Here is an 18,411-nt window from a genome sequence, read left to right as displayed (position 1 = left end):
GTGAGAGTGCGCGCGGGTGTGTGTGTTCTTGACAAAGCTTCATACTAAGGATTGTGGAATGTTTGTTACAAGCCCTGTTTAACGAAAGATCCGTTGGACATGGCAGTGCACAGTGGCTTTCTTTATGTGTACCATCTTGCCAGAGTTTAGTCTTAAGCTCGTATGTATGTGAAACATGTTGAACGAAAATTTAGCATCAATGGGCATTTTCACCAAGACATTCCACCAGTTAGCCTGAAATTGAGGAGAAAACCATATATATAATGTATTAAGATTTTATACTGATTTTATAAGATTTTTTTTTTATAAAAACATGAACCCCAACTAGAGGCTTTACATTTATTATTCTATTAAACAATAAAGTACATAGTTAGCAAAATTAACATATATAGTATTCAAATTTAGTAACAATATATACGAAACACAGTCGATTTTTAGCACAACGAAATTGTACATACGAACTGCAAATTATCCGAATGGGTATACACATTATAGCTCCTAAGTTCACTATTGCCTTGGATGTTTGTTCAAATCCAAAATGAAATCATATAAACTATCAAATTCTTTCTTTTGCACGCCATTGGTTTTGTCCTAAAACTAACATCGGCAAAATCTGTCTTTCTGCAACCTTGTAACGCATTCTAGATAGTACATTGCACTCCCATTGACGTTTTCTTTTTTTTCTAACTGCCTCAGAACTTCTTTCTTAAGTTCATGGAATCAGAAACATTTTATTGGAATAAAACATTTAAGTGAAGAAGGATAAAAATTCAATTATGATAAATAGTTTACCTATTCAATGCAAAGAAAATGTTCAAGTTTCAGACAATGGGAATTAAATGAAAATTCTGTTTCGCGTTTTCGATAAACTGCATACAATTTGAAGTCATTTACTTCAGATGTGAAAAAAAGAACAGAAAGTCTACAGGGTGAATAAAAATCTTATAACAAACTTTAAACATCAAAGGGAAGTTAAATCTTGAAATAAATGTGACAAATTATTTGAGTATTTATAAGTATAAGCAAGGTAAATGACGTCAGCCACAAGAAGAAACGATGAGAACACCGGAACTGTTCAGCATGATCCTATTAAAGATCAATTAAAGAAGATTGATAACGGTTTTTAAGTAATAATTACAACTGTCAAAATTTTTTAACCTTTTGCAGCGTTCAGTTATCTTATCGTACCAAAACCCATCGTACAGATTGATTATTGGACAACAACTCGTCAATAAATATCTTTGCACAAAAGCATTTGCTATGCCATGATATAATGAGTATTTCAATAAGTAGAAAGTAGAACTTACATTCACGATATGGGTTATGATCTTATCATTTTTTCAACGACACAAAATCGACTACAGCCAATTTTTACCTTCAATATACTTTTTTACCATAGTTTCGAGATAATACGTGTAGGTCAGAGCCCCACATGATCCACACAAAATTTGCGATCTCTAGCAATTTTATAAAATATTTCCACGCTGATGGGTGTCAACATGCTAAAAACCTCTATTACTCCGTATCGTACATTTTCACCTCGCTTAAAAAAGTATCTTACCTCTATACGTTCGACACCCCCTAAAATAATAATAGACTTAACCACGCAAATTGACGGTAGTGAAATTCACTCATCTGATAATTCGAATTGGACAGATTAGAGCCGTGTGGAGATTTATACACGAGGAAAGTATTCTAATAAACAGATCTCAACTTTGCCTACAGCAAAAGAAACATGTGATATATTGAATCGAATGTATTTGATTCAAATTACTCTGCATTGAATAGATTAGGTTATATTAGAGTAAAAACTATGCCCGCCAAAATTAAGTCGCATCGTCGTGTTGCTGTGGGGCGACATCGCAATGCCAAAAGCGAATTCATGCTAGTTCTCTTAACATGATGTTGCATGACAAGGCAGTGTAATTTCACTTTCATTCATTGAGGATTCTATTTTTACAGACATTTTACAAAAAAATATACTTTTTTATATAATACGCATTATTTCACCTTCAAAGTGCAGTTAATAGCTAGGGTAGACCCAGTAATAAACGCAGTAAAACCGATTTCCGTAGAATGTACAAAATTTACAGTCTTCAAATTATTAAAATATGTTGTGCAATTTTTGTAAATGCGTGTTTTGCGTCGAAAAACATGATGTTGCATAACAACAAATTGCATTGTGAATAGTACATTTGTATATCAAACAGTAACAAGATATCAAAAATAAAAACATTTTGTGAAATAAATATGATAGCATTTCTGAGGCATAATGGGCCTTTAATTGTTTTTACTTGATTAATAATACCGTCTTACTGTAACACGTACCAAACATAGAATCACTGTACCAGTAGTGGTCTAAAATACAAATAAGGAAATTACTATTTTCAAGTTGTATTCCATATTTTCACAACAAGGACATCGGAGTGCAAAATGTTATACATGGTGTACACTTAACGGGCGTGAGCTTTGAATTACTCATCCGACTTAAGATTTTTTTCTCCAAAACATGTATGTATTCTTCAATAAAAGATGCTGACATTGTCATATGTACAGTATCAGGCATGATTTCAATAATCTAGTCTGAAATAAATATATTGGATTAAGTAATGCCAAATAAAATTAATGGTTTAATTTTTATCCTATGTTTAAATGAATTACTTATTTCAGCTTATGTTTATCACCATAAATGTTTATCACCATAAATGCTACATCTGGGTCAAAGGTTATAAATAGAATTGAGCACAAACTAAGATCTCAGGTAATTGATTGGTCAGAAACCACAAAACGTTCATTGACAAATGAAAATCCTGGGATATATGAGACTGAACTCAGATAAAAGTTTTATAACCTCGAGTCCTGATCTCAGGCGTGTTGTTAGCTCTGAAACAAAACTGCTGGCAACAATTCAATGATATGGTACTTTTTTGCCCTCGAAGGGAAATGCTGAAGGATTTGGGTATATCACACCGGATTCGGTCTTTTAAAAAATGCGTGCAGCATCAAATTTGAGCATCAACAAGCTGCCCATGTTCAGCGATGTTTCATTGTTATCCAGGAGAACCAATACAAGTACACACTGTTATCAAAGACAGTCATTTAAAGCAGCATCCCTTCCCCGAAAAGCCAAAAAAATTTTAAAAATAAAACTTAAAGGAAAGATTTTATCATTTTTTTGGAAAAAGAAAAAAGGAGTTTTCAAGTTTCCCCAAGAAATAATTTACATTTTTAAGGGGAATTAATGATGATTTTTCAGAAATTCTATAACTATTTTTTCTATTTGCGCTATTAACACTTTAAGGGCTATTTTGTTTTATTTTTTTTACCCCTTTTGGGTAATTTAGTGGTTTTGTCTTTGAAAAAAGGGAAAAAATTCCCTTCCTCAGATTTTTCTTCCCCAATATTTTTTACTTTTTTAAATCATTTTAAAAATTTTAAATAAAAATTTAGCATGCCCTCGGGGAAAGTTTCCCAAAACAAAAAAAAAAATTTCCGATTGAAATAAGTTACTCTGTTTTTAAGTTTAAAAATATTATTTCTTTCGTTTTGGGGCCCAACCCAAAATTCACATGCGAAAAGTGAACATCCAACCCGTTGCTATGGAAAAATCGTATCATAAAAAGGTCTATTGTACAAAAAGCATATTGAAATATTTGATATTCAATGTCCCAAGTTATGTCTTGAAACCGCATTTCTGCAATAATTTTCACTTCATCAATTTAATTTACAGTATCATGCATTGTAAAACATTTACAGTCTAATATTATGCCTTTAAAAAATCTGCATAATTTCAGGCAGGAACGGGCACCGGAGTAGAACCACCGACGTTCCGTAAGCTAAGTGCATGGATAGCTCCCTCATATGAATGAATGCAAAGTCCCAGTCGGGATTCGAACACGCAACCGTGAGGAGCTAGCAAGTAAGAACACAAGAATTCAACGACCTAGTCACTCGGCCACGGACGCCACTCTAAAAATAGACGGAAATTAACAAGTGTTACGTTTCCTTCAATAAAGTATGATCGGAGACAAATTGATTTTTTTACATTTTCATTCAAATAAGCAAGGAAATAGAGAGACATTGTGAACAATTTTTATAAAAGCATAAAAAATGAAACGCAAACATATAAAACACCTTTAATGAGGTAATACATATGTTTATATCACAAACACTTAATATGTAATATATGAAGTAAACAACATAAGTTATAAAATTGTAATGCATGTAATATTCAATTTATAATTCAAGTAAAGGCCAATCAATACATTTGGTATATAAATACAATTTTAAAATAGGATTAAATGAAATGTATGTGAGAAATATAAAACAATCTTATTAACAATGCATTGCATATAGAAATGACATACATTCATTGAAAATATGAGCATATTTTCCACTTTTACATGTATTTTTAACTGCCGGATATCAAATAAATTAAATACTGACAAAGACTTTGTATATCGTACATACATCTTAACACATCTTTTTTTACTCGTACATTACAGTCACGTAAATAGAAACTACATTCCACAACTAGCAGCAAATTATCAAATAATGTTTATCAAATTCCTCATTCTGTGCCACTGTAAACCAATTTTTCCAATCGCCAACTTTTCCTGTAATATTAAAACTATTAAAGTGACATTATGCTCATTTTTTCTTTGTAAAGATGAGCTGAACTGACTATATATTTCATAGGATTGACAACTAGTTTACAAATGGTGATTGATCAACTGTTGATTAGAAAATGATGACAAATAAAATATAAATAATTTGAACGTAACATGTAATAATCCTGATGAATATTTGTAGAAATTTCCTTGGGCCATGTGATTTATTTTTCGTCTATGCAAATTACATTAAAGAATTGGAAGGAATTATGTCAAAACGTTAACTTTGTTATCTTTTTACTCATAATATTTCTCTCGGATTGGCATAATGTCAAATTAAGCAAATAATTGCGTATATAAGGAGAAATAAATAGTATCTAAAGATATTTATATACAATGTATTTGAAGGAAATCTCTATATACTTCCTTGTTACATATTCTTGTTTTTCGAACAGTAAGCTATGTCTATTTCAAATCCTTAATTATATTTCATTGGAAAAATACATATACATTTTGTACATGTACATACAAAAGAATACCATTAGGCATGAGTAAACTTTTGATATTTTTTAAAAACAATAAATACCTTTTCGGTACAATGTGTAATTCCCGATATATATTTCTCTACGATCTTTATACACTGACATTTCTCAGAAATAGCCTGCACAAGTTCTTCACTTGGTTCGAGTCCAAAAAATTTCGCCAATCGTTTTATTTCTTCTACGTTGTTCTGCAAAATAATTAATAAATAATATCTAACTGTGGTCCGTTACCTATTGCCGGGATATCAAAATGAAAATAAATCAGTAAGTTCAAGTTTGCCTGGCTTATACTAGTCACGTGGCTTATGCTCATCACTTTACTTATACTTGCAAAACGTTATTCACTCAAGACACATACTAGAAACAAAATACTACTCATCTGGCTTATACAAGTGGCAAAGACTAACCACCAGGGCAGCGTTTTACTAACATTAAGTTTTTCGTAAGTATTTTCGTAACTTTACGCTTACATTAAAACTTACGCAAATCTTAGGCGTAAGTACGTTAGTTAAACGCTGCCCATACTGCATACTGGTGGCAAATGTAACTCACTTGGCTTATACTGGAGGCAAAGACCGTCATTTTTCCGATGGGTTTTTAAGTGACATCTGCGTTAAAAATCGTTGCATTCATTCAAATTTGAGTTATACAAACCTTTCAAAAGGGTTTTTACTGTATACCGAAATGCCAAATTCCCTTATAACATCAACATGACTAATCAGCATTAAGTCGGCATGAAGAAGTAATTAGACAAAAGTAACGACATGTTCATTGCGGACAATATTTCTGAAAATAATCTGGGGTCTGCGAAATGGAGTTTTCTACGGAATGCCGTTAGGGCCATTGCCTATGAATGTGTTGATCTGAAACGCGATAGTCGATAGTACGATGGTGAAAACGCGAAATCACGAAACTACGATGGTGAAAACGCGAAAGCACGATGATGAAAACGCGAAAGTACGATGATGAAAACGCGACAGTACGATACTACGATGATGAAAGCGCGATAAACTATCGTGTTTTCACCATCGTACTGTCGCGTTTTCACCATCGTAGTTTCGTGATTTCGCGTTTTCATCATCGTACTGTCGTGTTTTCATCATCGTACTATCGCGTTTTCACCATCGTACTATCGCGTTTTCACCATCGTACTATCGCGTTTTCATCATCGTACTATCGTGTTTTCATCATCGTACTATCGCGTTTTCACCATCGTACTGTCGTGATTTAATCATCGTACTATCGCGTTTTCATCATCGTACTATCGCGTTTTCACCATCGTAGTTTCGTGATTTCGTGTTTTCACCATCGTACTATCGACTATCGCGTTTCAAATTAACACATTCATAGGCGATGGCCCTAACGGCATTCCGGAATGCCGTTAGGGCCATCGCCTATGAATGGTTTGAACTGAAACGCGATACTCGACAGTACGATGATGAAAACGCGAAATCACGAAACTACGATGGTGAAAACGCGACAGTACGATGGTGAAAACACGATAGTTTGTCGCGTTTTCATCATCGTAGTATCGTATTGTCGCGATTTCATTATCGTACTATCGCGTTTTCATCATCGTGCTTTCGCGTTTTCACCATCGTAGTTTCGTGATTTCGCGTTTTCACCATCGTACTATCGACTATCGCGTTTTAGATCAATACATTCATAGGCGATGGCCCTAACGGCATTCCGTAGTTTTCGACAACGAAATACAGTTTTCGCTTACGAAATGGACATGTAGGTTAAGGTTATAAATAGAATCGTTTCTATTAACTTACGATTAACATACGTAACGATATAATACAACAAACTGAACTATGTGGCATTATTATACGGTTATTTTCAAATATACATGTATCAATAATGAAAACAATATTGCCAAATTGTTTGAATTGTAATTTTATATCCCATGTCACATGTTCATTATTTAACATGATATCAATCAATACAATTAAACCATAATTTAAAGAAACAAAACAAAAAAAACAACTAATGTCCATTTCGCATTCTATCACTACCGTATAAGTTAATGTATAAATAGATAATTTTAGTAAAAGATGTAAGCATATATAAATTCAGACTTACTTTGTGTAGTTCTTCATAAAATATCACATGTATAAAGTGATCGGAGTGTTCTAGGATATACGTCTCCCATTCTTTTACATATTGAAACCAGGAACCATAATCCACTGAAATCATAAATCAAGTGTTTTATTTCGATTAACTTATACATTAGTTTTCATTATTATAGCTATTATTAAAACTTACGTTCATTAATCATTACAGTCAATGAATATAAGATTTTGAATTTGCTGGACCGAATTCCAGTTTTGAATTTATTCTAGTATATATTTAACTAAATTTTCTCAAAATTTTCACTGGCCCGAACTACTTTATACTGGCCATGGCCGGGCCACCGGGTCAGTGCTAAATTCGATGACTGTCATTACATTCGGAACACATCGTGACTCGTCGATAATCTATGGTCGGTCATTTTCATAAGTAAATCAAATTTTAGTATATTTCTAGATTTTTTTTCCATGTAAAAGAAATGATAAAAAATATACGTCCATTATGTATAGGTTAGTGTTTAATAATATGTATTAACAAAAATAATTGGTCAAGCCTGCCGCATGCAGGCGACCAATTTTTTTTTTTTAATGCATATTCTTAAACATTAACATATTTAATGATCAACATTATTTTTTTCAACCAAAAACAAGGCATTGCTCTATATCACTGATAGCTCCGCCCTTTCACTCTACAAGATTGTCAAGTTTCTAACATGTCACATTTAGATAAGCTAATTAAATGGCCCTTTCAACATATAATCAGGCACATTTTTTACTGAAATGTCACAGAATTTATACCTTTATCTACAGTTAGAGACTATCATGTTTCTATAAAATATCTATAAAAAACAGCGAGGAAAACGATGCAATTATGTAAAAACAATGGAGTTAATGACATGTGTACATCATTTAAATAAATGGAAAATATAAGAAAAATACATTAGAGATTATTAATTGATACAAATCCGTTATTAGCTTCAAGTTATTCACTAACATCTAAATCCCTATTGATTTGCTCATTTGAAAAACAGTTCATTTTTTTTTATTTTTGTGTGTGTCAGTTAAGTTTACAGGTGGAGAGGGTCCATAATTACAGCCAAAAATGTTATTATTGTATTCTTGATATCAAGGATTATTAATGCAGTTAATTCCTATCAACTGTAAGAAAATAATGTTTTACTTACTTTTTCTAGAAAATATCAAGTTTAAAACAGTCAGCAATTTATAAAAGACATTTTTCTTAGAGTAAAAGTTACTATGTAATCTTTTGTCTCTGCGTGCCCCACATGTATTATCTATGTAATAAATTAATTGATTGTATCCTCACATTTAGAAATACCTAACCCCCAACATCCAATCAGACTATAATCTTATCAAGCAAAAGCTGACTAAGTGTACTGTTTCTAAAAATAGCTAAAGCAGACGATGGGTTTTTACACAAAAAAATCTAGCCTAATTTCTGATCACCAGTTGTAGGTTTTCTGTTTGAGGACTTTCAATTTTATCCCTTGATGCCAAACGGTCAGATTTATCTATTCTTGTAATATTTCCTGTTTTGACCATTATCAACTTCTATATGATTTCTGGTATATAATTTTATACCTCAGAAGGAAGTGTATTGCTATGCTGCTATCAGCAGAGATAAAACAAAATATCACATTTCTGTGTTTAATTGGCATACAACACTACAATACAGAAGGGGTGACAGGGCTTATAAGGTCTTATTTTTAATATATTATCTAATTAAAGCAGATTTTCTCTGAGACAAACAGTGTGAAAAATTGTTTTCTTATTTCAAAGCTGATACAATTTTTTTACTTACATAGTGATAAAACAATAAATGTGACTACACAATTATACCTTCCATACCTTACATATTTTGCATCTTCTATATTTAGATGACCTTTGTCTAAAATCAATTTAGGAGGGCTTTTTGTGCTAGGAAAATAGTGTTTTTTTTTGGCGTTTTCATTGATTTGTGTTATTCAATATAAATGGATAAGTTTATTTTGTAGTTTTTACTGGTCACTAAGAGCAGAAACTAACCATTGAAGCTCTGTTTAACCACTCTTATTAGAATTTGGGAAAAGTATGTCACCAATGTTAGAAAAAAGAAATGAGGTCATAGACAATGCTCACATGTCAAAGGAAACTGGAAATATAGCTTACAGCTAACTAGAGTATTATTTTTATAAGACAAAGAGCAGATGAAACTAATGATTTTGATTCTGACTTTACTTTTTCATGTGAAAAATGTTTTTGTTCCTCATGTGTAAAGTGAAAATGGAAAAAGGTCAAGGCAAAAAAGCTAAATAAATTTTGATAAAAATCAGATACAAAATCTTTTGTTCAATTATGTAAAGACACAATGCTTGGTGTAAAAGGAAGTAACTAAGAACCAATGTATTTCTTCATTGAAGAAATGATTATTTCTGGGCACTCTTTTTGTTCAACTAGAGAAAATGTAATTCAAAATTGTGTGTTAAATAAAGTAAGGAAACTGTATCCTAATCTACTATTACAATCCTACACTGGACACTATTTCTGTCCTTATTTGATGAAATTGAAAATTACTCCTAGTATTTATAACTTCAATATAATGTGTCTGTAAAATTGATATACTTACAATAGTGAGAAATACAAGCCAAGAGTTTTATCATTTCTGTATATTTTCATTGTGAAATGTACTGGATTTATGCACTTTTATTGATATTTAACTACAATTCATTTGATGCAAAGAGGATTATTCTGACAAACCTTAGAAAAACCATCATATCAAGTAAGTAATACATTGATGTACTTATTGCAAGTGTATGGATTCCCATGTGATCACATTGCTATGTTTACAAACAATGTGGTCAAATGGTTATTTACATAATAAACTCCTCCCCTTAGTTCAAATTTGTATTTCTGTTATTATTTGATATTAAATTTTCTTCAAACATTTTCAAATTTCTAATCTAGACTCATAGAATAATCATTTGGCTTCATTTAGGAATTTTTTCATTGGTAAAAAACTGTATTTTACTGCAAATATATTTGAAAATCTCTCCCTGAGCTGAATACAGTTTGAAAATTCAAGAGAAACCACCCACCAGCCATTACCTCCCTTTTATACCTAGGTTGGTTTTTTTTAGTTAATACACATTACCCAAAGTTAGACTAAGCAGAAATTCGAAAAATACTACAATGTGATTGGACAAAAAATAATGTTGATCATTAAACTACGTTGCTATAGTTTTCATGTAATTATAGTATAGTTATATGTATTTGAAATTGTTTCATTGATATTACCATGCTTTATCTATGTGTAACTACATTGTATAAGTTCATATGAAAAGGATTCAATTAAACTAGGAAATTATTTTACTCACATTGTGTAAATGATTGAAACAACCACTAAATAGGTCCAGAGTTTTTAAAGCAGCATGCTTACAGATTCATGCTAACTTATATGGAAATGTTGAAAATGAATTTAAAGTAAAATATTGTGAAGTGAACAAAAAAGTTATTTACATATTACAAACAGCACTCACATAAAATCCAAATACATTACAAATAAAAAGAGTTTTTGGCAGAGTTAGTGTGAACGACTGTTGTGTTGTGTCTTCTTTTAACTATTTATTTTTTGAATGCAAAATAGTGCTTCATATTGAAATTTGGTGTACATGTGTATATACATGTTGATATAGGTAAACGTATTTTATAGAAACTGAAGATTGAGAATAACTTTCTATTTAGTATTTACTGTTAACATGTCACATAGTGTCCAAACTAACCAGCTCCCTTCGGCCTTAAATTAAGTGCCTGTGGAAAGATTATACGATCACTCACCCCTACTAACAATTGTATTCATCACGCTTGAGTGCGGTGCTGTTTTCGGGATTAAGGACAATGGTTACGTCTAGCGATGGAGGGACAATTAACAACAGTGGGAAATCGGAACTGATATCATTAAAGAGAACACGGAAGTGGCTCATACGGGTAATACAAAGACATATGCTAGTGCGGTTACAGGCAAAACACAATCACAGAGTCAGTACGATACTTTCAATATCCCACACAAATTAGATCTCGAAGAGTATAATAACTTGGTTAAGCTTTATCATGATATACCAAAAGATTTATTTGTTCAGCATTTGCTAAGGATGTATGCATCATCAGAATCTGACTTGGAACGTGTCCGTGTACAATATTTTGAAGTGCTTAAACAGGAGCATGATGATTTTCCTTTTGGACTTAGCGCAGAACTAAAACGAAGAGTGTTTAGGGGAAATGGTGACCCGATATCAATCAAACTAGCCCAAGATATATATACGATAATTTCAGTTACTCAGGGCGAAGACTACAGTTTACTCAAGGAAATGATAAGTACATCGAGACGGCGTTCGGCAGCAGTTGCTGCCCTTGATGATTACCCCACAACACCAGATAGGAGTAATTTAACAATTACTGATAAAACTTCTGTTCAAAATAAATGTCAGTGTTCGACAGAACTTGCTTTGCTCAAAGATACTGTATCGTCATTACAGGCTCAAGTTCTTCTCCTGAGTCAAAGCCTGCATGCCAGCGACCAATTACGGGCAGGACAGATGAACTTTGTGAAAGAGACGATGAACAATATCAAATGCGATATTCTGGAGGGTAAACAGAGTGTGCGTAGAAGTGTCCTCGAAACTGAAATTGCTGTGAGCAAAAAACAGAGTGAGATTATTAAATGTGAAATTGATTTGCAAAACCGTGTCAACAAGCTAGAAAAGTTTATAGACACAAACTCATTATATTCTGTAGCACCTTTGGCATCTCAAAATATACCACAAGCACAACTGTATTATGATGAGAATATAAATACTCTTGCTAATGAAAATATTCCCACAACCTACAAATCTTTTAACAGTGTGTCATCCGAAGAGGTACAATTTGTCGATTCTTCCTCTACCGTTATGTCTATTGAAAATGAGCAGACGACAGAGACGGGTTTTAAACCAAACCTCTTTGTCTTTGACAATGTCGTTTGAAAACGAGGCTCCTCTGGGATTGTCAGCTGTTCCAAGAGTAGCAGAGTGTAGTAACATCGAGGCAGGGCCTCAAGACAACGATTTTGCGCCTAAAGAAACGACTTCACAATGGAATAGCTTAACATCTCGTCACAGTTATATGCTCAAGTTTTTAACAGATTGTAACTTGATAGCTGTGAATACGTTACCAACATGTTATGGTGCCACATGTTCATATGTTTCTGATGATGATCGTTTTTCAACACTTATTGACTATATATGTTTACCCAATGAAGTGCTTGATCTTGTGTCTTATTGTGAAATCATGGATGATAATAGTCTAAATGTATCGAGACACAGGCCTGTTGTCATGTCTATTCATATATATGTAGAACCAAGTATGCTAACAAATTAAAGCAGTAATGTGTATAATATTAATTGGAAGAAAGCATCTAATGATAGCATTGTTTAATATCAGTCTTTATTATTATCTGACAATGAATTTATTGAACTTGAATATTGTGATTTCGATTAAGATGGTATTGATCGAGCATACACAGTGATTTCACCTAGTTTATTGAACAGTGTGTGTCACGTGTTACCACAGAAACGTTTTAAGGAATATTTAAAAACCTTCTGGAATTACGAACTATCGTCCTTACACAAGAAAATGCTATTGCTACGCGAGGAATGGTGTCGTGGTGGGAGACCACGTAGAAACGCCAATGTATTTTACGTTAAATATAAATCATCTAAACGGGACTTTCGCAAGATGCTGAGAAAGTGCTCAGAGGATTTTCTTATTCAACAGGACAACGAGTTGGATAGAACGGCAGAAATCGATTCAACTCAATTTTGGAAACTAGTGAATTCCAGAAAACGAAAGAGTCAAAGTAAAATGACTGAAGGTATAAACTTCAACGGTAAAATGATAAGAGACCGAGAACAAATTTCAAAAGAGTGGGGACTGTATTTCCAATCTTTGTATACATGAATGAATCCCAAGAATATGATGAATATTGGAAGCAGTCAGTGACAGCGACGGTAAATGAAACACCAGGGCGTATCACAACCGATAAAACAGTACGCGTGTTTCCAGATACAGTTTCTGAGGCTATACAGACCCTGCCAGTAGGAAATGCATGTGGTGAGGATAATTTATTGTACGAGCATTTAATTTACTCAAAAGACATTGTTTCTAGAATTTTAGCCGATATCTTCACACATATGCTTAGGCTTGGCTACATTCCAAACGATATGAAAAAATGCGTGATTTTAACCTTACATAAAGGAGGAACTAAAAGGAAGGATGATCCCAATAACTATCGTGCTATAACATTATCATCGGTAATTTTGAAATTGTACGAGCTTGTATTGTTATCAAGATGTAAAAATACTTTACTGGAAAAACTTAGTTCTCAACAAGGTGGTTTTCAAGAGAAACTTGGTTGCTTGATGACGTCATTTGTATTACGCGAGAGCATATTGTTTGCCCGTGAAAACTCTTCTAAGTTGTACGTGTGCTATTTAGATGGACGTCAAGCCTTCGACAATGTCTGGCATTCAAGATTATTTTACAAACTGATGCAGTGTGAAGTAGACAAAACAACAATAATCTCCATTGTCGAAATGTATAAACGAGTGACTAGCTATGTTAAGTATCAAGGTATCAAATCAGACAGTTTTCCCGTATTACAAGGAACTAGACAAGGAGGGAAAAGTTCGCCATTATTTTACCTCCTCTTCATTGATGGGTTGATAAAGGAATTAGAGAAGTGTGGATATGGCTTTTGTGTATATGACCTAAATGTTTCAACCCCAACTGTAGCCGATGATATGGTCCTAGTGTCATTGTCGAAATGTGGTATGGACAAAATGCTCGATATATGCTCCAATTATTCCCGTCAATGGAGATATAACTATAATGTCATGAAGTGTGGAATAATTGTTTATAACGAAAGAGATACAGAATCAAAAGATAATCGTGTATAAATTAGGAAATTATAATATTGCAAAATGCCTATACAAGTTGTTCAAGTATATATAATTGCATTATTGTGAGACATTAACATATAACGTCTTAAACACTGATATGATCTCATAAAAACTATCATTATCTATCTTTGTTTTTATAATTTGTTTGTTTTCCTCGGTTAGAAATAATTCATCGTAATTATATAACAGTATGATAGGTATTGTAACATTGAATGTCGTCTTTTCTTAAACACCATCAATTTACAGTTGGTTATATTCCTAGAGTACCTTTAAATACTCTAATAACTTAGTCATCATTTTGCTATTTCGTTTCGAGTAAAGTTTTGACAGAAGTAACCGAAGAAAGATATGAATATACATGAATTGCTTAACTAAACTTTAGCAATTAAATACATCTTTTGTATCCTGAATACTTTATAATTTGATAGTCAACTTCTAGTTTTTGCAGAGTAAATACAAATACGATGTGGTTTTTATATAAATGAAGTCTGTTACATACATTTTATGTCATCCTATGAGATAAATGTAGATATTAGCATATCTCCATATATTTATTCGATCTGAAAGAATTGTATAACAAATGATATTCGCTTAGATGTTATGATTTGTAATTTATTGTACATATGCCATGCTCTGTTATTGTTCGGTTTTGTAAACATGTTTTGCTCTTCAATATTGGAGGAATAAAAAGTATCTATCTAACTAAATTTTCTCAAAATTTTCACTGGCCCGAACTAATTTACACTGGCCATGGCAGGGCCACCGGGTCAGTGCTAAATTCGATGACTACATTCGGAACACAACGTGACTCATCGATAATCTATGAACGGTCATTTTCATAAGAAAATCAAATTTTAGTATATTTCTATAGATTTTTTTTCCATGTAAACGAAATAATTAAAACATAATGCATTATTGAAAATTGTTAGACTGGTTTGACGACAGATTAATTTAAACCCCCAACATTCGATCAGACTATCGGATGCATTCTACATTGTTTTATCAGTGATAGACGTACAGCAAAAGCTGACTAAGTGTACTGTTTCTAAAAATAGCTAAAGCAGACGATGGGTTTTTACACAAAAAAATCTACCTTTCTCAGAGAGACAAGAAAAGTTTCTGATCACCAGTTGTAGGTTTCCTGTTTGAGGACTTTCAGTTTTATCCCTTGATGCCAAACGGTCAGATATATCTATTCTTGTAATATTTCCTGTTTTGACCATTATCAACTACTATATGGTATGATTTCTGGTATATGATTTTATACCTCAGGTATATTTTAATTAGGAAGTGTATTGCATGCTGCTATCAGCAGAGATAAAACAAAATATCACATTTCTGTGTTTAATTGGCATACAACACTACAATACAGAAGGGGTGACAGGGCTTGTAAGGTCTTATTTTTAATATATTATCGAATTAAAGCAGATTTTCTCTGAGACAAACAGTGTGAAAAATTGTTTTCTTATTTCAAAGTTGATACAATTTTTTTACTTACATAATGATATGTGACAGTTTTTTAGTTTATAAATTATGGAGAGTAATTTTACTTTGGATTAAAAACAGAGTCTTCATTTTATCAGTAATGAATACAAGTGCTACTAATTTGTTGTAGATGTTAATTGCATTTTCAGGTTACCATAAATCATTCTGATAAGCACAATACCTGAGCTGGTCAGGTCAATTATCTAATACATGTTAATCTGTAATACCAATTTATTACAGTTCCAGGTAACCTGATCTTTTCAGGTACTCTGACATTTTCAGGTCATGCCCACTTTCTGTCGGGTTACTTATGCAATATCATTTAACATAATTTAACATTAGTCAATTAAAGTATGCTAATCATTTCTTCGGGTATACCTGAACTTTTCGGGTTATGTTTTAGTATAAATAGTAGGTTTATTCTCAGAAAGGGGATTTTTAGATTGAGTTTTGGATTATATAGATTTTGATTGGGAGATGAGTTTGAGATTAGATTAGGATGGAGATTAGGGAGAAATATAGAAATGTGGAAAAGAAAATAACTGAGTATTTCAGTATTATTCATCAGAAGTATTGTTTTTAATGTAAATATTTGAATAATGTCAAGTTTGAGTGTAATAACTTTTAATATGTTTGTGTGTTTGCGAATAAATGAAGAAATGAAAAATAAGTAGAAGTAGAACCTGTATTCGTATGTGTTTATTTCGGGCCTGCTGACTGTTACTTACATGCAGGACTTTGTTAGCCAGACTTACCTCTCCAATGCTACCTAAGGAGAAGAGACTAAGTTTGGTTACACTGGGATTTGGACTTTAACACACTTCTGGAGAATTAAACGTCAAAACATGGAATTTAAGAAATTGACATCTTTTAAAGAGATTTATGAAAGGAGTCCTCCTCCAAAGAAACTACAAAGTTACTTTGTCCAGGCAAATCCAAAAACAAGTATTTCTTACACGGAGAAGGATTTTGACAACTTCGTGAATAATTATTTCTAAAACCTATTCATTCTAGAGGATATAAAGTGCACCAAAATCTTCCATTTGTGTTTGGTTCAGAAAAATGGGATTAATTAAGTTGTGTCAATATTTGAAAGAGTTTATAAAGAGAAAAGTGCTGGGTTCTTTTGTGAGTTGCTCCTGTTATTTTCAAATTCAGTTGAATATATATAGATATGAAAAAAATCATATAGATAGAGAAAAGGTGAAATTATAAGTGTTTACAAAAAAGAAATGGAATAAGAAATTTAAGAATGCTTCCTTAGGCTAATTCAGAAAATGGCAGAATTAATTAATGATACAGAAATAACATTATTGCAAATCATGGTGGAATTACACAATATTGTACAACACTTTCAGCTTGGATTTCAGAATTGTTTGAGCATTGTTCGTATACAGCTTAATCAGAGGGACAACACAATTGCAGATTTGAAGAAAGAAATTAATCAGTTGAAGACTGATTTAGATCTGCTAGTTCGCAAAGTCACTCCAAATGATATGAAATCATAATTCATTCATTGGTGTTTTTAAAAGAAGTTTTATATATATATATATATATGCTAAACAGTTAGGTGAAGTGTGTTATCATAGTGTGAGATGTATGCATTACTTCTTAAAGTGCAGTAAAAAGATAGTTCATTTTTTATCGCCAAGGATTTAAGTTCAGATATATGTAATTGGTTATATAATCGATAAAGCATCAAGATGCCCCCTAAGCGTGTTTCAGAAAATCGGGAAGGGTCGCCTAATCTTCAAGATGATAAAAGTGTTGAGGATGACCTTCGTCGTTCGTCAGATTTTGGATTTAAAACGGCAATTAACAATTTCTGAGAAAACAAGGGAGAGAACTCTTCAGTAATCTATAAGGGAACGGAATATGGTGATTGACCGTTGTCAGGAGCAAATTGAAAGAATAAGTGCACAAAGGAGAAAAGGGTATGATAAACCGATGCCACGTCAAGTTCAGTTCGATGGAAAATCTTCATGGGAGAGCTTTGTAAAGCCGTTCATAGCTTTACAACAATCATGTAACTGGGATGAAGATGAAAGCCTTTTTCGTCTTCAAAGTAGTTTGAGAGGAGAGGCAGCTGAGTTCGCCTACAATCAAACAACACCGGAAACAACGGCATCATATGGAAAATTGATGCGGGCACTTGAAACCAGATATAAGGAACACCGTAACAGTTCCTCATATTTGGCGGAATTAGAGAGCCGTAAGCTTCAACCAATAGAAAAGTTGGCTGAATATGTTTCAGATATACGTAAGTTGGTGATAAAGGGCTATCCTACAGCTGATGACATTACCAGGGAATCGATTAACGTCCGTCATTTTATCAAAGGCCTACAAGAACAACAGGCTGCACTAAACATTGGCATGAAAGATCCAAAAACCATTGAAGAAGCCAGAACAATCCTCGAGACTCACAATAGCTTAAAGGATGAAATGAGGGGAGGTGCAATAGTTCGAGAAATACATCCCGTAAAAAAGCCAAGTTCAACTCACTATGTTACAGAAAGTAGGCTTCAAATCTTTGGCAGAGATATTAAATCTTCACTTGGTGCATGTGCAACAATACTTTCAACAGCTCTATATAACAGAATTCCCAATTCAAAGAAACCGGAGTTAAACCCAGTTGACAATTCTCTTAGACTTGAAGTCGCGGATAATGGACTTTTGCAAGTTGACGGAATAATGTCAGTTGATTTTAAGA

At 32.8% G+C, this 18,411-nt stretch overlaps 1 protein-coding gene across 1 annotated transcript; it reads right to left on the bottom strand.

The window, feature by feature from the left end:
* Positions 1–4,140: 4,140 nt before the first annotated feature.
* LOC132728605 (sulfotransferase 1A1-like) lies at positions 4,141–11,080 on the bottom strand. Its single transcript, XM_060714278.1, has 4 exons — positions 11,059–11,080; positions 7,238–7,341; positions 5,197–5,340; positions 4,141–4,616 (listed from the first exon to the last, which is right to left on the bottom strand). The coding sequence occupies exons 1-4, from the start codon at positions 11,078–11,080 to the stop codon at positions 4,548–4,550; spliced, it is 339 nt and encodes a 112-aa protein (XP_060570261.1). The 3' UTR covers positions 4,141–4,547.
* Between the last annotated feature and the right edge of the window lie 7,331 nt (positions 11,081–18,411).

Source organism: Ruditapes philippinarum, unplaced genomic scaffold, assembly GCF_026571515.1.
Source record: "Ruditapes philippinarum isolate M1 unplaced genomic scaffold, ASM2657151v2 ctg1435_1_1_1_1, whole genome shotgun sequence".
Lineage (NCBI taxonomy): Eukaryota > Metazoa > Mollusca > Bivalvia > Venerida > Veneridae > Ruditapes > Ruditapes philippinarum.
Note: the sequence above shows the minus strand (reverse complement) of the source record. Positions and strands in the feature narration are given on the sequence as shown.